Source organism: Asterias amurensis, chromosome 22, assembly GCF_032118995.1.
Source record: "Asterias amurensis chromosome 22, ASM3211899v1".
Taxonomy (NCBI): Eukaryota; Metazoa; Echinodermata; class Asteroidea; order Forcipulatida; family Asteriidae; genus Asterias; species Asterias amurensis.
In genome coordinates this window covers 11,384,723-11,406,781 of record NC_092669.1, presented here as the reverse complement: position 1 = coordinate 11,406,781, position 22,059 = coordinate 11,384,723, and the positions used below count along the sequence as shown (strand labels likewise).

Sequence of the window (22,059 nt, the reverse complement as noted above, 5' to 3'; positions counted from 1 at the left end):
AGTTTCGGAAAGGGCCTTGTACAGGTCGGGCCGGGGAGGTAGCCGTAGGGGCGGGGCCGGAAAAAAGGGGTGTCGGACCAATTCCAATCACTTTTCTTATGGAGTTGATTAATGTCATAGTTTCTGACTTATTATATTAAGAGTTAAAATTTAAAGAAAATTTCACTCCAAAAAATGTTTAATTTGATGAAATATTTTTTTTTAGCTCATTACCCTGGCTGCCCCAGAAAAAAATGATCAGTGTACTTACTTACAGTTCTTTAACTTTAGTTTTATACTTTTAACAAAATAATACCATGAATGAATGTTGAGACGACATTTGGGTTTTGTAATTCCACACCAAAATAACATTTACTTTTTGTTAATTGACTTTTCTTAAGATTGCACCCATTGTTGAAAACCCCCAAAATTGTTCTTACTATGCAGTGGTGCACAATGAATAAAGTTGGGCATACCCAAATGTAGAGAAATGAAGTAATTCAGACAAATTATTCTCAAACTAAGTAACTTTTGTGTGAAAATGAAATACAATTTTTACTTATTGAAAAAGGAAAACAATAAGGCTTCAAAAATAAATAAACAATTAAATTCATGTCTATGGTTTATTACAAAATTCCAATGACAGCTTTTGTTCATAATATCTTCATTTATACATAAAAAATAGTTATATCTCCTGCCATAAAACAACACTTATAAGAAAATAAATTTAAGTATAATACATCATTATTCAAATAGTTATCACAACATCGATGAAATAACTGTCACACCCTCGGGCAATAATAAATTCAATATTATTCTGCCAAGTATTGAAGAATATTAATTTATAATAGAATACTTTGAGCTACATGCACTGTGGTCTTGTGGGTTATACCACCTAAATTTGATCTGTGTACAATTTGTAACTGCAAGGGTGGATTTCACAAGGAGTGAAGAATAGTCTAATCTCGAGAGTTAGAACGAGTTAGTTGCCTTAACTTAGGACCAGCCTTAAAGACACTGGACACTATTGGTTATTGTCAAAGACCAGTCTTCTCACTTAGTGTATCTCACCATATGCATAAAATAACAAACCTGTGTATATTTGAGTTCAATTGGTCGTAGTTGCGAGATAATAATAAAAGAAAAAAACAAATGCATAAAAAAAAACACCTCTGAAAATTTGGGCTCAATTAGTCATCGAACTTGCAAGAGAAAAAAAAAAAAAAAAAACACCCCTTGTTGCATTACTTTGTGTGCTTTCAGATGAAATAATAAAAGGCTTCAGGTCAGAAGTCTTTTATTATTTAAGTGAGAAATTACCGAAAAAAATATGTTACTTCAGAGACAGCCATTTCTCACAATGTTTTATACTATCAAGAGCTCTCCATTGAGTAATCACCAGTAGTGTCCAGTGCCTTTTAACCATAGTTTCTTCCCTGCATCCAGAAGTATTTGTGGCTACTAGCTTGTTCCAAGAGGTAACCTCTTCCCCAAGTAAGACATTTCCTACAGGTCAATGGAAGTGGGTACTTTTGGGTCCCCTTAAGGCCAAGTCACACTGCAGCGATAACGAAAACGATAGCGCTTGCAATTGCAAGGGTCGTGGGTTCGAATCCCACCCGAGTATAACATGCCCGTGATATTTTTTCACAGGACTCGGGAAAGTACTGAGTATACAGTGCTTACACTTATCGGTGTATGCGTAAAAACCAAAATGAAAATAACGTTGCAAAGAGAACACATTCTATTGGTTGTATTGCTCCACACAGAATACGCCCTAGCTTAATCAACCAATCAAGGGTGTGCAATTTTAAAATTCTCGTTTTCATTCTCAGTATCGGGGCCTGTGTGACCAGCCGTCGATTTCACCAAACTCTTCCGAACTTAGGATCAATCTTAGGACATAGGACGGGTTTAGTCCCCTATCCAAATACGTAGGACACATTGAACCCATCCTAGGTTAGGATGGGTTACTCGTCCTAACTCGAGTTGGGATTAATCCTAGCGTTTCGTGAAATCGGCTGCAGGCCTTTAAACTAGCCAAATCATATATTTATTCCGAGATTGTTCGACTAGTTGAGCGTTTCCGCCCCGTCCTCTCGTCCGTCCCGTCCTGTAGCATATAGGCTGGATGGTAACACACCTCCCCTCTACTGCTGATGTAGCGGAGTGCCGGGTTAGGGTCTGTACCCTCTTTGCTACCCATGGAGGTGTAACTGTGGGATTAAAACAAAATAAAACCAGGCGTTATATAAAAAAACAAAAAAACAAAAACTTTGTCGCTAATTCCTCTTGGTATATGGAGATGAAGGTTATAGAATTTACAGGTTGTTAACATTGTGAGGAAACTGTCACTCTAGGGCGCCATCCAGAACGCAAATTCAACTGGCATTTGAGATTACCGGTAGATCTATTGTACATTATGTGTGTATTTGTTTAATTACTTGGTTGGGATTCAAACCCACGGCATTTGTCAATCTAGAACAGATCTCGAGCCAATCTAGAGCATATATATGCCTGTGTTAAAAAAAAAAAAAAAAAAAAAATGATCCCCAAACCTTGTCACTACTAGTCACGTTCCTCTAAAGGCCGAGTCACACTGCAGCGATAACGAGAATGATAACGATCACGACGCAAAGAGAACGCATTGTATTGGTTGATTTGCTCCACGCAGAATACGCACACGCTCATTCAACCAATAGAATGCGTTCTCTTTGCGTTGTTATCGATATCGTTTTCGTTATCGCTGCAGTGGGACCGGGCCTTTAGTCTCTGGAGATGAAGGTTTTAGAATTTACAGGATGTTTACATTGTGAGGTAATTGTCACTCGAGGGCGCCATCCAGAACGCAAATTTAACTGACGATTTGAGAGCTGATGCACAGTATGTGTGTATGGGCCCATGAGTCAAAAAACGGGAGTAGAACCCACGCTCTGATGATATAAAAGAAACCAAAGCTCGATCGAGTCTGGTGCTCTTAACCACTAGGCCATGACACGCCAAGTTAGACCTCAGAGGTTTTTTGTGCAAAAATGTACAGTGTGTACACTTGTGAAAATGTTGATAATTGTGAATGGCCCCCTAACTTGAGCTGACTGACTTACCCTTTATCATAGAGTCTGCAATAAGGCACATACATGGACCTGATAAACACCCAGACGTCATGGTACGTCCAATGCAGCATGGGGTTAATTCTCATAAACTGTGGCCAGTCGCTGTCTGTCATCGTGAAGGCACTTAAGTTATCTGTAAACAAAACCAATTGACAAGTTGCAATTAAAAACTTTTTATGGCCTTTTAGAAAGACTCTGCTAGTATAGGGTCGAAACGTCTGACCATTATTTTTTTTAAACAAAACCTTCTTGAAACTACCAAGCCTGGAATTTCATCTTTGATAGGGCAAGGCCATTATCATATTTGTGCAAAGGGCACTTCCATTGGAAGAAACTTCCAAGTCTATGAGAATTCTTCTGAGGGGGCACCAAGGCCAAGACTAGGGGCAACCGTTCACGAACAAACACCAACCCCTTGGACATAATAATAATATCGAAGTCTTATATAGCGCACGTATCTACAAAACAAGGTACTCAAGGCACTGAGTATATACAAACTTTAAGAAAGATAGGTTATTACAGTGATGAATTCTGAGACCCAATAAGGGTTTTACAAGGTGCTACGACGCATTCAGCAGCCACAGCCAGGAACACTGGGGCGAACCCCTTCTCTTTTCGATAAGTGCACTGGGTTCTTTTACATGCCGTACACAACACATGGGACCAACGGCTTAACGTCCCATCCATAGCCATCCAACCAACATATCGAGTAGACTACCCGGCCATGACAGGTCACTATTACACAATGACCAACAACCAGGGGCAACCATTCACGAACAAATACCAACCCGTTCGACATCGCCATCCAATTAACATATTGAGTAGACTACCCGGCCATCACAAGTCACTATCACGACCAACAACGTTTGCGTTGGTGCTCACTGAATTTCACAATATTGTGTTATTACAAAACTTGATTTTGAATACTCTTACCTGTGTAAGGGTCAGACATTCTGGTCCCCATCAAGACAGCTTTAATCTCTGGATGCTGATCTTGCAAGACTCCCAAGGCGCTCTTAATACGACCTGTGACCCTCAGTAGCTTCAAATTATACCTGGAAATCAATATAATAAATAATAATAATAACAACAACATTTATAGATGTATATTTGGTTTGTGGTAACACCATGTGTGTATCTACTTGCCAGGTAGAGTTTGTTCTTAGAGAACTGTCTTTCTTTATTCTACTAACGCGGAGTAATCCATCTGATGTTCAGAAGACTTCTCCTTTCTGAAAAGAACTGTCCTGCTTTTTAACTACTACCCGAGCGAAAGGTATAGAAAATTGGCCAGGACTTCTACTTTAGCTTATAGGATCGTAATTAACTGCACATTTATAGAGCGCTGAGTACGTATGTTCTGAAGTGCTATAACCAGATTGGCATCACAGATGGGTTTTAAGCAGAGATTTAAAGGTTTCCAATGAAGGAGCTGCTTGAATATGGGTAGTAAGCTGTTTCAAAAGTTCTTGAGTTACGACTGAGAAAGTACGATCGCCATAGTTCATCATGAATTGCGGATAAATACAATAGTAAAAAACATTCAAATTTTACAAAATTATTTGGAAGAAATTTAAAAAGGGACATTTCATAAATATACAAATCATGATGTACGCACATCACATTTACAAAAAAAAAATTAACAAAATGAAATTATTTAAGAAATACAAGACACATGTAAGAAAGGGATAAACAAGAGAAAAGTTATTATTTTCATAAATGGTCTCATACAATAGCAAACATGGCTCGATCAAAAAGCAGAATTGTGGATACATACAAATAGTAAATACTTTCATATTAAAAACGTTAGTTAAAAGGAATTCAGAAAACAAATTTAAAAAGAGAGGTAACATATGGATACATACAAATAGTAAAAACATTAAAATTGAAGAAATATATATATTTGTAAGGAATTTTTAAGAACAAAAAAAGAAGTTTCAAGCTTGAATACAATATAATGGAGACATTTTACTGACTTTTTATAAAAAAATATTGATAGAAACAGTTGATAAAAATACCTTTGCACGGATTCATGCAGAAATGTATCAAGTTCTGGAAAGGAGCGTTTCGTATCGATGTATAAAACTTGAAGAGGCTCAGCCCGATCTGGAAACTTCCTATAATAATTGACGAAAATAAAATGATTTAATTTCGTGAGACCGGCATGAAAACACAAGTGCATGTATAAAAACAATTATAAAATTGTCTAAATAAGCAAGAAATAAATGAAGAAAAGAAAGTTATTATTAAACAACAAAAACATCACAAAACTAAAATATTTTAATAAAGATACACGATAAGCAAGAAATAAGGGAGAAAAAAAGTTGTTATTATACAACAAAAATATTCACAAAATTAAATTATTTGAAAACACATGTCAGCAAGAAATAAGGGAAGAAAGCAGTTGTTATTATACAAAACAAATATTCACAAAATTAAATATTTTAAAAAATAAGCAAGAAATAGGGGAAGAAAACAGTTGTTATTATACAACAAAAAATTATTCACAAAATCAAGTAATTTATAAATACACGATAAGCAAGAAATTAGTGAGAAATACAGTTATTATTTAACAACAAAAATAGTCACAAAATTAAATAATTTAACGAATACAAGATCAGCAATAAATATGGGGAAAAGACGTTATTATTATACAACAAAAACATTCATAAAATTAAATTATTTCAAAGACATGATAAGCAAGAAATAAGGGAAGAAAACTAGTTTTATTATACAACAAAATTATTTTAATAATGAAATCATTTAACAAGTACATGAACAAGATAAGCAATACACAAGCAGGAGAAAAATTATTATTATTCATAATTGGTCTATTCAAATTGTAAACATGGCTTGACCAAAACAGCCGAAATGCGGACACATACAAATAGTAAAAACATGGTAATTTTTTAAGTAAGTTGGAAGGAATTTTAAACAATTTTATGTAGGTACGCCTACAACAAAAATATTTACAAAGAACACTTTTGATTTTTTCAAGATTGGTTTAGAGTGAATATTTACCTTTTCATTATTGCATAAACTAGGTGTAACAGGGCAGTGCAATCTTTGCCTCCATTGAAAGCAAGACACATCGACGATAACGGATATCTGTCCAAGGCTTCTTCGATTATCTTCACAGAGGGAGCGACAAAAGACGCAAGCTCTGATTCCGGGGCAGCGAGTAGATTTTCTAATCTCCTGACTGAGTTACCGACAGGATCCTTTTCATAATCAACTACTTTATCTGTGAGATAAATAAATAAATACACAACATTTATTATGCATAACGTATCAGTAATATTAAATGGTCAGACAGTGGGAGGGTTGACTGTGTACAGTCTTAATCTTACCTTGAGGAAGTAACCTCAGCAGCTCACTGTGTGCCTTATCCACTGATTCCTTACTGTTGGTTTCTAAAGTCAGTTTGACCTTAAAATAGCTGTAACAAAAATTAAAGAAAATATAGTTTTATTAAAATTCATTTGTTTAGATGATCTTCCCATCAAGGGAACTCGGCAAACTCCCACAAGGGAATTTATAAACACCAAGTGCATGTATAAAAACAATCATAAAATTGTCAAAATAAGCACTAAATAAGGGAAGAAAACATGTATTATTATACGACATAAATATTCACAAAAATGTATTATTATACAACAAAATTATTCACAAAACTTAATTATTTAAAAATACATGATAAGCAAGAAATTAGGGAGGAAAACAATTTATTATTTTACAACAAAAATATTCACAAAATTTAATTATTTAAAAATACATAATGGGTCAGAAATAAGGGGGGGGAAAATTAATATCATACAACAAAAATTTATAAAATTTAAGCAAGGGAACTCGGCAAACTCCCACAAGGGAGTATGAACACCAAGTTGGCACCAGCCAATCTCTCTTACAAACATTGGTTTAGCGACTACGATTATGAATTGCACAAATCAAGAAATTGTGATCCAGTAACTAGACGACAATACTTATTCTAGTCATTATTCTGTGAAATCATCATTGTCCTTGAGCAAGACACTTAACCATTGCTTCGTCCTTCGGATGGGATGTAAAGCTGTTGATTCTATGTGTTGTGTAACGCATGTAAAAGAACCCAGTGCACTTATCATAAAGAGAAGGGGTTCGCCCCGGTGTTCCTGGCTGTGGATGCTGCATGCGCCGTAGCAACTTGTAAACCCTTTTACTGTTCTACATATTGTAGGTCTCAGAATTCATCTCTGCAATAACCTATCTTTCTGAAAGTTTGTATATCTCAGCGCCTTGAGTACCTTGTTTGGTAGATACGTGCGCTAAATAAGACTTTGATATTATTATTATTATTGTCGGTGTGTCAGTTTTGTAGGAAAGTTGAGATTTTTATTATTAAGATAAACATAAATGTCCTCAGTACCTGTTTGCCACGTCGGGATATGAACCAAGGACAACTGAGCTCTTGTGAAGTGCGTTGAATTCATTTAAGATACCAGCGATAGGTGTTTCTGTGCAGTTCAAATAGATCTCCCGCATGTGGTATGCCGTGGCAGACTTCGTGAAGAGTTTATTCTAAGGGAATAATGAGAAAATACAAAAATTGAAACCAGTATTGGTCAAGAAGTAGCAATGCCTTAGGTTGACCAAAAAGCCAAATTGTGGACTACAAATTGAAAAAAACATTTCAAAAAGCAGTTTTAAAAAGTTAGTTGGAAGGAACTTTATAGAGAATATTTCATGCAAAAGATATACAAACTATATAGACATAAACAAATGAAATTATTTTAACCAAATACAAGATAAGCAAGGAATGAAAAAATATAAAAGTTATTTACACATTGGTGTTGAAAAATTGCAAACAACGCTTGACCAAAAAACCAATTGGCGGATACATACAAATTGTAAAATATATACATTTTATAAGCAAGAAATAATGGGAGGAAAACAGTTATTATTAGACAACAGAAACGTTCACCAAATTCAAATATTTAAAAATACATGATACACAAGAAATAAGGGAAGAAAACAAGTGATTATTATTCAGTATTGGTCTAATAAAATTGCAGACCAAAAAAGCAAAATTGCGGATATATACAAAACATATGCAAAATATTCACGTTTTTTAAAGAATTTCATACAGGAATTTCAAAAAGATATACAAAATCATGTGATACACCAACAACAACAACAATATTTAAAAGTTAAATTATTTAAAAATACAAAATAAGCAAAAATTAAGAGAAGAAAAAAATGTAAAAGAAATTGCACAAGGACAAAATATCATACTGAAAAACAGCATTAACAATATTGAATGGTCAGACAGTAGGAGAGTTGACTGTGTGCTTTGCTGATGCATCTGGCACATGATATCATACTGAATGCCAGCACAGAGCATTGGTGATATTAAATGGTCACACAGTAGGAGTGATGAGTCTCTACGAACCTTGAGGGACAGGAAAGAACTTGTCAGGAGTTGCGGTATACCAGGGAAGATGTAGACATTCCGCACACAGATTAATGGGTACGGACGCTGCTTACCAGTCTTGTGATCTAACCCGTAAACAAGCCTCGTTGACTGGGGAACCTAGAAGCAAGAAAATAATAATAAATAATAATAATAATAATAATAATTTGGGGGGCTAATCGTCCTTAATCGCAGCTAAGAGCTGAATTGCGAAGGACGCGGCTACAACGTATTCAAGAAGCAGGCATGCAAGGGCGGATTAGCTACCAGCCACATCAACCCATTATGACCACGGAGCACAGCCAAGATCGAAAGTGTTTGATTTTTTCCTGAGGGAGGAAAACCGGATAGTCTGGAAAACCCTCGTGGCACAGCAGAGAACCAACGCACAACTCAACTCACATATGGCCCCGACCGGGAATCGAACCGGGGTCACCTTGGTGAGAGGCGAGCGCTTTACGCACAAGCCAACCGTGCCACCCATACGTAACAGTTGCTTCTTATGAAGCGCTTTAACATTAATTATTTTCCTGCAAAGAATGTAGGACTACGATTGAATTATGAGACGTACTCATTTTACATAGCACCATGTAACTATGCTTCCTGTCTTATCCGAAGGACGAAGCATCATGTTTAAGTGTCTTGCTTAAGGACAAATGAGTCACGACTGGGACTAAGTAAATTATGTTGTCATGAGGAGCAGTGAGCGACACAATTAGTTCACTAAGCAGGAAGTTGCGACTACTTTTGTAGTATATGTAGTCGTGGCAGCACAAAACTGAGTAGTTGAATAACGGTAGACACGACTCAACTTGGCAATCGATAGTCGCACCTTCAGCACTAGTCGCCCAGGCTTAGTTATGTGGAGTTGGCAAAAATGAGGAGGACAAAAACAAATTCTAAGCTTACATGGGCCATCTTGAGGCTCGGTGAATCGTCACTGTCTCCGAAATATTGCTTACAGAGTCGGACCAACTCTGGATGCGCGATGATACTCTCGTTGAATGCCATAGCAACCCCTACAAACAAAATAAACAAAAGTAGTATCAGCTTGTAATCCTGCTGGACCCCTTTCATTATTATCTCCCAATGTCGATGACCGATTGAGCTCAAATTTTCCCAGGTTTGTTATTTTATGCGTATGTTGAGATACACCAAGTGATAAGACTGGTCTTTGACAATTAGTATCCAGTGTCTTTAAGGGCAAAACCTGAGCAAGTTGAAGTGTGAATAAGTCGACCCCTGATTGACCACTGACCAGCAAGGACACAAGTGTCACGACTAGGACTTGAACCAACACTCTTATGCTCAGAAACATCAGAGCTTGAGTCCGGAGCTAAAAACTACTAGGCCATGACACAGCATTCTTTTTAATTTTAAAATCAGTTTTAAAATTATGAGCTTGGTTCGAATCCCCGCCTGGCCGTTCTTTATACTTATCGTACCCTCAAATGTGATGTCATCATGAGTTGGTCCAATTCCACCTGACGTAACAACGTGTGTGTACGATGAGGAGAATCTCGCAACCTCTGTAGCGATTGTTTCCAAGTCATCAGCAATCACTAAGACCTTTAAAATACAAGATCGGGAAAAAAATACAATAAAGAGAGGGGGACAACCTCAAAAAGATCTTTGTAGAAGGATGTGTTTCAGGTAGTTGTGCAGGTGGCCGCCAAAAACTTTGTTGGACAGACGGAATCATAGAACTCACAGGCTTATCAATAAACGTTGCATATCGATCTGCACTGAATGGACAGAAGTGGAACTCCATCATAACCAGGGTCACAAAGGGTTAGCCATGACTCCTAGGACGACGACGAAGGACTTTTCTGTTGTTTCTCACCAAGAAAGGTTTTATTCCAATAATTATTTTGAGCAATTACTAATAGTGTCCCCTGCCTTAAAAGCAAAATCTGGGATATGAATCAGGAAGAAGCCCAAATCTACTTCCCATGTTTGTATAAAAAATAACCATGAGCAAGTAAGTCTTTCAAACTTCAAACCGTTGACACAAGTGGTTTTAACAAACATACTCACCCTTTCAACTTTGACCCCTAGGTCATAGAGCTCCTTGCACAGGAAGTGGGAGTTAGTATCCTGTGTGTGGCCCTTCAGAATCTCATCTCCGATAACTTTAAAAAATAAAACAAAGATAAACAAAATTTTACCAGTGGGTAAAGGTGATGAATCCAATTCCAGTTTTTCACTCATAAGGCCACATAAAAAAAAAAATTGTGATCGCCCTTTTTTTTGCGGATGGGGGAGGGGGAGTTTGTTTTGTTTTTTTGTTTAAAAAAAAAGGTTTTGTTGACATGCCAAACAAATATGAAATCAAGAATAAAGAAATCATCGCAATCACTGTAAAACAGAGAGTTTGTGTGTTTTTGATGTTTTCAATAGTTTTGTCAAACAAATTTAACTCCTAGATGACATTTTCTGTAAACTTTTTCAAACAATTAAGCACAGTGTAGCCCAAATAATATTTGAAGAATTGTTCTTGCTTTACCAACATGAATAAAAACCTTCTTTAATTTAAACATCTTTTAAAACCTGTACATTTTGAAAAAAAATTTCAGCTGAAAAATCTGGGCAGTAAAAGTATAAAGAGATATTCAGACATAATTTTTATGATAAAGATAAAAAAAAAAAAATAAAATAAAAAAAAATAAAAAAGGGGTCGGGGGGTTTTGTACGGTCGAGCGGGGACGATCAACAATTTTTATATTTTTATGTGGCCTTATCTTGACTTGAGACCAAACCACTTAGGACTACATAAACTTATTTTTAAGCTGTGACCCCTTTGGACTTATTCTTCCGCTGCTGCCACGCACAGGGAAAGTTACCATGACTGGCTTTCAATTTATTACTGAGCCAACATAAGCCCAAGGCCCTTGATTTGAAGACAAGGTTTTACTTTTCTGCTGTGGCTGGTTTCAACAGTGACCGCGCAATATCAATGGTCTTGGAACCAAGACTACGGCTGCACAGTTACCGGGATACACAAATGCACCACACGCAGTGCTGAGTCGTTGACCCCGGTGCTTGCACACACAGCCCCCCTCAGATTCAAATTTTCAACCTGGGACATTTTTACTCTTTCGCTCGGGGATCTGGTAATTTTTTTGTCTTTTTTCTTCAATTTTTTTTTTTAAATGGTGTTTTGAGTGATATTGTACGATTCATTAGACATTGAGGATCAAGTTAGTGTTCCTACTAGTAGGCCCCCCTACTTACTAGAATTTGTGTCATGATTTTCAAAAAAGTGGTAAAAATGAAGCAAATCTGCTGACTAGCTGTTCAATTCAATTCAATCACATCTCATCATTATTTTGTTGGAAAACCTGGCACCACCAGTGCCTGCCTGTGCCCTAAGCAGTTTGTGCAGTCAGCATGGTCAGTGCTGCAGTTGGTGCACAGTCATGCAGTGTGTGTGGGGGGCTGATAAAACAGTGTAGAGTAGAGCTGAGTGGGTGCACACACCTCGTCCTTGTTTATTTACAGTACACTACACAACACAAACCTTACTCAAAATGCCTGCGGTCTGCCTGGAATTTGCACTCATTCTGCGGCTGGATGTTCGCTGTAAATTGATGTTGTTTCCAATTAATTGCAGACGACGGACGGCGGCAATCTGATTTTTGGTAAATATCTTCCTGAAACCGGCATTCATTTTTTCCGTTGCATAATCATGTTTTTATACAGCGGTCTGGTACCCGTTCCCATTTGCTTTTTCATGTACATTAATCACCAAGTAACAAAACTGGTTTGGGTATCATACTATCTCTGCAACCTGTCAAGTGGGCGATGATGGCGCTGTTTATGGTTTATTGGGATTATTTGATGTACTGAGAGGGCGCCCTTTCCAATAAATCGAAATATTGTTTTATTTAGAGGGCGCCCTTTCAAATTAATCGAAATTGTTTTCTTTTAGAGGGCGCCCTTTGCAATGAACCAAACTATTTGTCGACTATGAGGGCGCTGTTTAAATTAATTAAATTATTTCGTCCCAAGAGGGCGCTATCTCCTGCACAATGTAAACTTGTCGTCTGCTTACAAAAAATGTTTTATCCCAAAACATCGGTAAGTTGTGCTTTGTTTACTGAGTTTTTCGACTAGTTCGTCTAGTATTATTTGTATAGATTCTCTGGTGTTTATCTAGATGTCATGGGTGCATATAAGACTGATTTAGTTAAGTGAAATTGGTAGAAATAAAAACTTGTAACATTTTGTTTCTAATCATTCTTTGAAACAGCGCCCTCATCGGATGGTCTAGTTCGTGAAATTCTGTAAGAATTAAAAGATGACGGACGGCAGGAATTTCCGATCTCATTATTATGAAAAAGTTGGGTTCCGAGGTGTGGAGGAGAAGAAATCTTTGCAGATTCTGCTGAAGGAAGATCCTTTAGGTAATGTTCACGTTCAATTTTGGTTCTTTCATGTTCACTTTCTTTGTTAAATCAATCCAAAACACCGTTTATAACCAGCGATTTTTTTTGTTTTAGATTGACGTTCAGTAAGTAACAGTTTTCTTGTATCGATACAATTTAGCTGCCCATTTTTTAATAATAATTGCGTTTACTTTTTTAACCTTAATTTCAACTAGTAAAATAGATGAACTATTTTGTTATGTGATGTATTTTGTAACTTTTAATATATTTTTACCACGAATTACACCCGATTATGGTTCCAAATAAATGATCCATTTCTTTAGTACCTTACCGTATTACTATGAGGCTTCCCTTCACTACACTTGAGGCTTGCAGCACCATCCTTTTTCATTTCTCTGCGGGCTGCGGTAATATTAATTGTTGATATCTTTCATTACATGCAGACATTGGGAAGTTATCAATGTTTTGTCTACGCTTTCCGCTCTCAGCGATGTTCAGACCACTAGTGTGGAAAGTTATCCTAGGTAAGTATTCAGGCCGTGTCCAAAGCAGCGTCTTCGGCTACAGCTACGGCTAGATCAGCAAGTCGGCCAGTGTTGAAGATTACGCAGGACGCACGCGATCTAGCCGTAGCGGAAGCGGAAGTCGCCGTTTCGGACATGGCCCAAGTGCAAACGACTAGAATCATCCCGTATTATTATTAAGGCTTGGAATCACACAACAGCCATGGCCCCTATTGCCCCTGGGATGGCCTTGTTGCCCCTTCCAACATGCACATCCCATTGCCATGATAAGGTTCTCAAATGGAAGTACCCTGTGAGAAATGAAATTGGCAGTGCCTTCATAAAGTTTAGCCCCACTTGTGTGGCCAATCCTTGGCTACACAAGTGGGGCTACTTTGAGCTCCAAAGCTAAAGCTCCAGCCTTCAATTTCACCAAACTCTTCCTAACTTTGGATTAATCGTAGGACTTAGGATGAGTTAAGTTCCATATCCAAAGGCGTAGGACATGTTGAACCCATCCTAAGTTAGAACGGGTTACTCGTCCTAACTCGAGATAGGATTAATCCTAGCGTTTCTTGAAATCGGCTGGCAGGCTTGTCATGCCTGTAACATTAGGTTCATCATGCCTGTAACATTAGGTTCATCATTGCACATTAATCTCTTACCCTGTGATGAAATGTTCTAAAGGTCTCTTTTTAGAATTTGTTCCCCTCTATTTGTTTCAGGCATAGTCCCGCCCCATCCCTCCACCCATGACTTTGTCATGCAACAACGCAGTGAGCAATTTAACGACCTCCGCAATGCACTACGAGTTATGGGACACATCGATCACACTACCGCCTTGAGCAGTGAATTCCTCAAGATGTTCCTTCTGGAGGAGAGAAGGTTACCGCTTGAGGACGAACAACTAGCCATTGAGGTACATTGACAAATATTTCTGGCTGCAGGGAAGAAACTATGGTTTTTAGTGTAGAGGTACCCAACACTTCCCATTTCCTAGTTCCATTAACCTGTATGAAATGTCTTTTTGGGCGAGATGTTACCTCTGGCGGACAAACTACTAGCCACTAAGAACATTGACAAATACTTCTGGCTGCAGGGAAGAAACTATGGTTTAAAGCGGTAGTGGTACCCAACAGTTCTTACTTCCATTGACCTTAAAAAATATCTTAACGGAGAAAAGGTTTTCTCTTGCCAACAAACTAGTAGCCACTAAAGTGCACTGGCAAACATTTCTGGCTGCGGGGAAGAAAAGTATGGCTTAAAAAAGTGTGTAGTGGTGCACAAAATTATGTACATGTATTCCTTACTGGAGGAGAAGTTACCTCTTGCCAACAAACTAACTAGCCACTTAGGTAAGTTTAAAAATATTTCTGGCTGCAGGGAAGCAATTAATGGTTTAAATTATGTAGTTGTGCAACAAGAGTGATTTTTTCTGTTATTGTTCTCTTGCAACTTTGATGACAAATTGAGTCAAATTTTTCACAGATTTGTTATTTTATGCATATGTTGAGATACACCAAGTGAGAAGACTGGTTCTTTGACAATTACCGATAGTGTCCATTGCCTTTAACCATACCATGTTATGAACCAGAGAGTAAATGACAATAAACACTTTTTGTTATTCTTTGATCTTAGTGTCAGGAAGAGGAATGTTTTATCTCGCTGGCGGAGACAGTCATCGAGTTGTTTGACAACGAGGTAGACGCCTACTGGATTACAGCTACAATCCGCAGGAACCTCATTGACAAAGATTCCGTCTTACAACTGGTGAGAAATTTCAGTATCTGTCAGTCAACAAACTTTGCATTATTCGCATTATTTGTTTTCTCCTCATTTCCATCCAATCTCACACAGCTGCTTTAAAGCACAAAAAGTAGCTAAGCACAACAAAGTTATGCTTACCAGAATTAGGCAAACCAGCCAAACTACCATGTCACGTGAACAATTTATGACTGGTATCCTGCTCATTTCTGCTATAAAGCAGAAAATTGTTCAGCACTTTACTGCTTAAGCAGCTCTATGTTTTTTTTGGTACTCGGGAAAGTACTGAGTATACAGTGCTAACCCATATCAGTGTTCAAAGGGTAAAGCCAAATAATATCCAATAATTTACTTTCATTTCTCCAGTCTCAGCGCTTTGTGACCCAACTGCAGAAGGAGGATTCTCAACTCCTTAAGCACCTAGAGACGACAGGTGTCCTCAGCCGAATGGGTCTGGTCTACAAGGCGTGGTTTGGAGGGATGTTTGCTGGTGTTATACCACCAGGTCCATTAGGGAGGTACGAGTTAGTAGAATTTTAGTAGGCACTTTACTAAAAACTGTATTAAACAGCCATCACCTTGAGCCAAGACCAGGGGAGGCGCACATGTCTTTCACTCGACACCCGTTTGTGTGTGGTGTGTGGGCATTTGAGCTCTATTTAATATGATTAGCTTGGAGCGCGATAACTCACAGCACTGGCTGTATACTCCCCAGGGAGCCGAGATGGTTAAAGGAACCAAATATAATATGGCCCAGTGACCAGGGGTAACAATGTCAGAAGCGTTTTAGGACGCCCTTCCGGCTGTGATAAAAGAACTATATAAAAATGTATTATTATTATTACACGTTGCAACGATTTACGCGACAAGGAACGTATAAACATGGCAGTCTTTGAAGACCTGTCTAAGGAATACCAAAACAACATCTTGAAAATTAGGTCGAACAACACATTGTTCGATGTAAGAATTGTGGCTTATGTTTCTGTTGATGTTTTGTTTACGCTACAGCACAAGTACAGACTGTAGCCCTGGCTTAAAAAAAATGGACAAGTTTCCCGCTTTTTCCCCCATGACCCACTCACATGCCTCACATGCCGCAATGCATCTTGGGTCTTAAAAATTAGTCTTGACTAGTGTCTAAGTCGCGACTATTTAAGGCATGACTAGTCGAGTAGTAAAATTAATTAGTCGCCCAATGCTTATTTAGTACCAGGCCCTTTGAAATCATTCACTATTTTAATATGACTTTCCATCACAGGGTTATGGACCGATTGATTGGTGGTGCGCCTCTCATCACAGTCTACGTAGCTCAAGTCTTTGTCTTAACTTACAGACGCCAACTTCTCGGGATGACAAAGTATGACGCCATTGTGCAGTTTCTCCTTAAGGTAAGATTGGTTTGGGATCAGGGCTCAAATTTCGGGGAAAAGTCCATAAGATCACAGGATTTGTAGCTCAGAAACTTTACTGGACTGGGATTTTATGTACAAGACCACAATCAAAATGAAAAGCGACTAGAATCAAAATGACCAAAAGAGAAAATTGATCTCTTCCGTTTTTTAGATATATTTGTGAGACTCAAACTCGACATTTGAACATCATTCTTTTCAGACAAAGAATTGAAAAGAAAAAAACGACCACCAGACTTCTCTTGTCTTGAGTTTACTGGTCCAACACTGAAATCACTGGCCTTGGGCTGGTGGTCTAGTGTAAAATTTGAGCCCCAGGGATAGGGCCTATTTTTATTGAAGTTTCTTAAAACAAAATGGTAGTCTAATGAATTTAATATTTTTGTTTTCTTATCAAGGTTCCACCAGACAGTGCTGAGGTGCTCGTCAACGAAGCAATTGAGACGTGGGAGAGTTGCCGAAGCCAGACTAAGCCAGACATATTGTGATGAGTTAATGACATTGAACATGTGTGCGAGTCGAAAGCCAGACGCCTGAAAGCCTTGCCAGGACAAAATGGTGACAATGATGAGTCCACCATGAGAAAAGTGACTTGAAACATAATTGCTTCCCTACACCTCAACATTGAAAGAGGAATGATGGCTAGGGGTGATCATGTCACTCAAAAGTTTGCTTGCTGTTTCCCAACAGTTTCTCCCCTGCACCTTGGAGGGAAAGTGGCTAGGCAAAGATGGATGCCTAGTGGAACTAAAGAGGGTTGCAGAAATTCTGATATGAGGCCAGGCAAACCAATCTTACCAGAGTCCAAACATTTGGATGTTGAGTTACCATAGAGTGGAGTATTTTGGTGGATTTGAAAAAGTCTGGAATTTCTAATTCCTGTAAAACAAATGCAATTTACTGATACGTGCAATGGGTTTTTGTATCCTACTGCTATGAAAAAGGATGTAATAAAATAACAAGATTTTACACGTTATTCGTACAAAAGTGTTTTTATTGAAGTTGTTGTATACAAAATATACAGTGTTTGTAAACTTCTTTGGTTTGGCAGGAAGTAAAGACAAAAAATCATAACTTTTATAAAAAAAAAGGCTAATTAAAGACAAATCCTTGGAATAACCAATGCCATGATCAGTGTGATTCAAGATCTACATCCATCTTAAATGGTCTACACAGTACAAAGTCAACCCTCCTACTGTCTGAACTTTTGATTGCATCCACATTGGTCTTTAACGATCAAATGAAGATAATTTCTCCATCGCACATAATATTTATTTTATATAACATCCAAAAATAGATCTCTGTCATTTGGCGGGATAAACTATCAAATGAGCTTCCAAAAAGTTAGATTGTATTTAAAACATAAGTATATCTCAACATAAATTGTTTCAGATGACTTCACTTTTATGCCATTTCACAAAGAAGTACCTGATTTTGGCGAGGGCGTGTCATTCATTAGTCACTCAATCAGTAAGGTCGCATTCATGGTCCAGGCTCTTCCTCAAGGCTTAGGATGAAGTCAAACTCCTCTACAATAATAAAACAACAAAAAATTAGGTTTAAGGGCACTGATGAACACCACTGGTAATTACTCAAAATAATTGTTAGCATAAAAACTTACTTGGTAACGAGCAATGAAAAGCTGTTGATAGTATAAAACATTGTGAGAAACGGCTCCTTCTGAAGTAACGTAGTTTTTGAAAAAGAAGTATTTTCTCACTAATATTTGAAATGAATTCGATACCTCAGCTGAGGTACCGAAATCAAGCATCTAAAAGCACACAACTTGTGCGACACGGGTGTTTTTTCTTCCATTATTCTCTCGCAACTTTGACGACCATTTGAGTTCAAATTTTCACAGATTTGTTATTTTATGCATATGTCATGTATGTTGAGATACACCAAGTGAGAAGGCTAGTCTTTGACAATTACCAAAGGTGTCCGGTGTCTTTAAACAAAAAATATTGACAGGAGCGGGACTTGAAGCCGCAACCTCTGGATTAAAACGCCTGCCCACCATCAACGTGGCTAGTTGTTTAACTTGTCTGGCTCCCCTAAACATAGACAAAATAGGGAAACTGCCAACATTTGAGCTAGATTGTTCAGTTGGTCGCGAGTGGCAGCTCGTGAATCCAAAAGTCACAGGTTCGAAACCCACATTTGTAAATTTGTCTTTGATCAACTGAAAATATATTTCGAGAGGGTTCGGGGAGAGACAAATGAACAAACAAACACCCACAACAAACAAACAAACAAACAAACAAACCACTATCCCAACAAACAAACAAACAAACAAACAAACAAACAAACAATGTTTATTGAAGAATTACCTTCTGTAAGTGGCTGTACTGACAGTCTTGCTCGTGTGAACAGAGCTAGATTTCTCAAGGGTCCTTGGCTTTTTGAATGTTTCTGATACAGTCCCTTGAGTTCTGCCAGTGAGATGTAGCGTTTCGTGTCACGTACATATTTGACATCCACCATGAACCAGCGAGGGTTGTCTTTTTTGCTTGAGCTGAAACAAAGAAGAGAATGGCTTGGGTGTCAATTTCGTAAAGCTGGACCTGGATACAACTTAAAAATTAAAATTTGCTTAAGCCCTAGTCTGCTTTTTAAATTTTGTATTCTGTCTTTGTATGCAAGTCGCCAGACAGTCACATAGGCCTGAAAGCCACTTCAAGGTGTGGGCTACAATCAATTATTGTTCAAGAGGCTGTTGCCACTTACTCCTGGGGCTGAAACAGGGTTACCACCTATACAGTCCATACGGATGTAGGCTTGGGTATCATAAGAGCCTGGTTGGCAGAGCGGAAAGCACTATCTCCCCAACGTTAATACCAAGCAATCATGGTTAAGTGTCTTGCTTAAGGACACAAGCGTCACGACTAGGACTCAAACCCAGTCTGCCACTGCTGATCAGAAACACCAGAGCTTAATCTCAAGTGCTAGGCCGTGACACACCTATATATGGATATTTCCATCAAATTTGATCCCAGAGTTAGTGATGACTGATGAATGGCATCCTATAACTTGAATGAATGATTGATTGATCAGAGAATGATTGATTGGTTAAAATTTATTGATTGATTGGTTAATTGGTTGATTGATTGATTGATTTACCTGTCATAGTGTGGGTCCTTCTTATCGAACTGGGTGTGGTCCACGTAACCGTCTTGTGTGATCTGTGATCAAATCAAACAAAATGTTGATCAAAACTTTTGGGAAAAAAAGTTACTGTTTATTATAACTATTTTTAGAGTATCAAATTCAATTCAAGTTCTGGTGGTTAAGTCATCAGAGTGTGGGTTTGAATCCCGGTCATGACACTTGTGTCCTTGAGCAAGATACTTTACTATAATTGTTTCTCTTCACATAGCGGTATAAATGGGTACCTGCGAGGGTAGAGGTTGATGTTGTGTATGAAAAAGCCACTGGAGTGCCACGGCAGCTCAGGGCTGTATACTCCCCAGGGAGCTGAGAATTGAAGATAATAGGAATGTTATTGGCCCAATGACCAGAGCACTGATGTAAAGCGCATTGATACTGTTATTGTGAACTGCGCTATTTAAGAACTTGCGTATTATTATAATATTTACCTCTACAATACCGGCAATCCCTGGTACTTTGGTATTACTGTGATAGAAAAAAGCCTGGTGCCCGACTTTCATCTGATCACGAAGGAAGTTCCGGGCTTGATAATTCCTGACTCCATCCCAACATGCCGTCTGATTGGGCTCCTTCTTCAGGTCTTCGAGTCCAAACTTGAGAAAGAAGACAAGAGCTTACCAATTAATTAGGCCATTTGCAAGTTAGATTTTGATTATTGTCCTGTTAGGTGACTTGGTTGTTTACAAGTGAACATTCGATTTGGATTCCCCAGACTAGAAAAAGTGTTGTTTAGAAATTCATTCAGAATTATCTTATTGGTCTTGTAAAAACAATTCTTGACCAGTAACAAATTCTAAGCAAACAGGCGCAGATGACTGGGGGGCATCGAGGCTGGCAGCCAGCACCAAGGCTGGCCGGTGTGCACCAAGGGTGTTGGAGGGCACCACGTATGACCATGTAGGGGCACTAAGGCTAGCCAGGGGCACGAAGACTGGCTGCCAGCCCCAAGGATGATCGAGGGCACAAAGGCTGGCTAGGGAGAATAGGACTTTGACATCCTGGCCTTAGCCACTCCAGAAAAAACAAAAGACAAAGCCATACTATTTGATTACATACAATTCCAATGTGTTTAGCCCTGGCGCCCATTTCACAAAGATAGTTCTAACTTAAGACTAGTCGAAAGAGTTATTAAAAACGGAAGGCTAGTCCTCCTTGAGATAAGACTAGTCCAGTACAATTGTGGTGCAATTCTGCTTCCTCACTTTAAATATTCGCCTAGCAACTTGCGTATACTGAAGAATGAACCAGGCTTAAAGATTTGACCTATTTCTTCCCATACTTTGACATCCACGCCCTTCTCAATGCGGCTCTCCGGTTCTGATTTCATCAGCCATCTGGTGTATGTGGCTGCACCACTACTTGCTCCACTGCTACTAGGAGTAGAACTTTTGGATGCTGTCTTATTACTCTTGCTGTTTTTCACAACCACATTTTTGCTCTTTTTCTGTTTCACCTTTCTTGCAGTCTGCTTCTCATCACTAGAATCATCTATAAGGAGAAAATTGTTAAACCCAAAAGTTACAAACGGTAGTAAAAAATAAAAGAGATTATGTTTATTTCATTTCTTGGGCAGATTAAAATACAATTTAAGGCACATTAATTGGGTAATTTTTTTCTTTAAATACAGCAATGACCAATACAAATACAGTAAGGAGGAAGAAACAGCTGGAGCCCGAAAAAATTCCTAAAAAAAGAAACTCTCCAGCTGGCTGGCTGGTCCCAAAGAGAAAGATCATTGATAATAAAGAGCAGTTTGAAAATTGTATTAGGTGCCCCTTTCACCGTTGTTGATTTACACCCGTACCATTTTTAGCAAACGTTAATTTCACGGACTCCGCCCCCCACCCTCACCTATCAAAAACAGACGATCGTCTTAATATTAGGGTCCTCACACAATACAGTTTTTACCAAAAAATTGTGAGGTTTTTTGTAAATAGGCCTTAATATTAATAAAGAAAAACCATCATATTGTGTGTCACCTGTTTTCTGTCTTTTTCTCGGTGGCATTTTTTATCACAACACTGGTGTGAAGTGTGAGCAGTTTCCGCGATAGACACACGTGCGCAACATCAAAAAGCAGACGAACAAAATTGAAAACGTAGTTCTTAAACAGCGCCCTCAAGAGTTTTTACATCTGACAAGAAATATCTGATGTGCATTTTTTGCAGTGCATATGGTGTTGTTTGTATACCAATGTCGTACACAGAATTCCATCATTATTATTGCTTAAATCAAACTTAAAACAGAATAGGTGATCAAAAACACCATTTATAATTAAAAATTATA

The 22,059-nt window shown here is 38.2% G+C and overlaps 3 protein-coding genes across 3 annotated transcripts; 1 reads left to right on the top strand and 2 right to left on the bottom strand.

Moving 5' to 3' along the window:
* Positions 1-647: 647 nt before the first annotated feature.
* Positions 648-12,300, bottom strand: LOC139953673 (FAD synthase-like). Its single transcript, XM_071953178.1, has 12 exons — positions 12,067-12,300; positions 10,579-10,673; positions 9,987-10,110; positions 9,451-9,560; positions 8,521-8,661; positions 7,498-7,649; positions 6,443-6,531; positions 6,114-6,336; positions 5,111-5,209; positions 4,026-4,147; positions 3,084-3,225; positions 648-2,195 (listed from the first exon to the last, which is right to left on the bottom strand). The coding sequence occupies exons 1-12, from the start codon at positions 12,209-12,211 to the stop codon at positions 2,033-2,035; spliced, it is 1,605 nt and encodes a 534-aa protein (XP_071809279.1). The 5' UTR covers positions 12,212-12,300; the 3' UTR covers positions 648-2,032.
* Positions 12,301-12,553: 253 nt separating this feature from the next.
* Positions 12,554-17,555, top strand: LOC139953802 (TBC1 domain family member 7-like). The gene is made up of 8 exons (XM_071953368.1): positions 12,554-12,621; positions 12,794-12,947; positions 13,373-13,453; positions 14,158-14,351; positions 15,071-15,202; positions 15,563-15,714; positions 16,455-16,584; positions 17,004-17,555. Exons 2-8 carry the CDS (start codon positions 12,842-12,844, stop codon positions 17,091-17,093), a joined length of 885 nt encoding a protein of 294 aa, XP_071809469.1. The 5' UTR covers positions 12,554-12,621; positions 12,794-12,841; the 3' UTR covers positions 17,094-17,555.
* A 45-nt stretch (positions 17,556-17,600) lies between these two features.
* LOC139953800 (thymocyte nuclear protein 1-like) lies at positions 17,601-21,836 on the bottom strand. Its single transcript, XM_071953366.1, has 6 exons — positions 21,753-21,836; positions 21,053-21,261; positions 20,202-20,366; positions 19,726-19,787; positions 18,936-19,120; positions 17,601-18,134 (listed from the first exon to the last, which is right to left on the bottom strand). The coding sequence occupies exons 1-6, from the start codon at positions 21,778-21,780 to the stop codon at positions 18,088-18,090; spliced, it is 696 nt and encodes a 231-aa protein (XP_071809467.1). The 5' UTR covers positions 21,781-21,836; the 3' UTR covers positions 17,601-18,087.
* Between the last annotated feature and the right edge of the window lie 223 nt (positions 21,837-22,059).

Bases quoted from the DNA above. Each gene is read 5' to 3' on its own strand.
- LOC139953800 (XM_071953366.1), bottom strand. From the start codon at position 21,780: ATGCCACCGAGAAAAAGACAGAAAACAG. The intron at 21,262-21,752 runs GTGACACACAAT...TTCTCCTTATAG, and splicing joins GAGAAAAAGACAGAAAACAG to ATGATTCTAGTGATGAGAAG. The intron at 18,135-18,935 runs GTAATTCTTCAA...TTATTATTGTAG, and splicing joins AGTACAGCCACTTACAGAAG to AGGAGTTTGACTTCATCCTA.
- LOC139953673 (XM_071953178.1), bottom strand. From the start codon at position 12,211: ATGAATGCCGGTTTCAGGAAGATATTTACCAAAAATCAGATTGCCGCC. The intron at 6,532-7,497 runs GTACTGAGGACA...TTTTTGTTACAG, and splicing joins TATCCCGACGTGGCAAACAG to CTATTTTAAGGTCAAACTGA. The intron at 5,210-6,113 runs GTAAATATTCAC...CAATTATTATAG, and splicing joins GTTTATGCAATAATGAAAAG to GAAGTTTCCAGATCGGGCTG.
- LOC139953802 (XM_071953368.1), top strand. From the start codon at position 12,842: ATGACGGACGGCAGGAATTTCCGATCTCATTATTATGAAAAAGTTGGG. The intron at 14,352-15,070 runs GTACATTGACAA...CTTTGATCTTAG, and splicing joins ACGAACAACTAGCCATTGAG to TGTCAGGAAGAGGAATGTTT. The intron at 15,715-16,454 runs GTACGAGTTAGT...TTTCCATCACAG, and splicing joins CCACCAGGTCCATTAGGGAG to GGTTATGGACCGATTGATTG.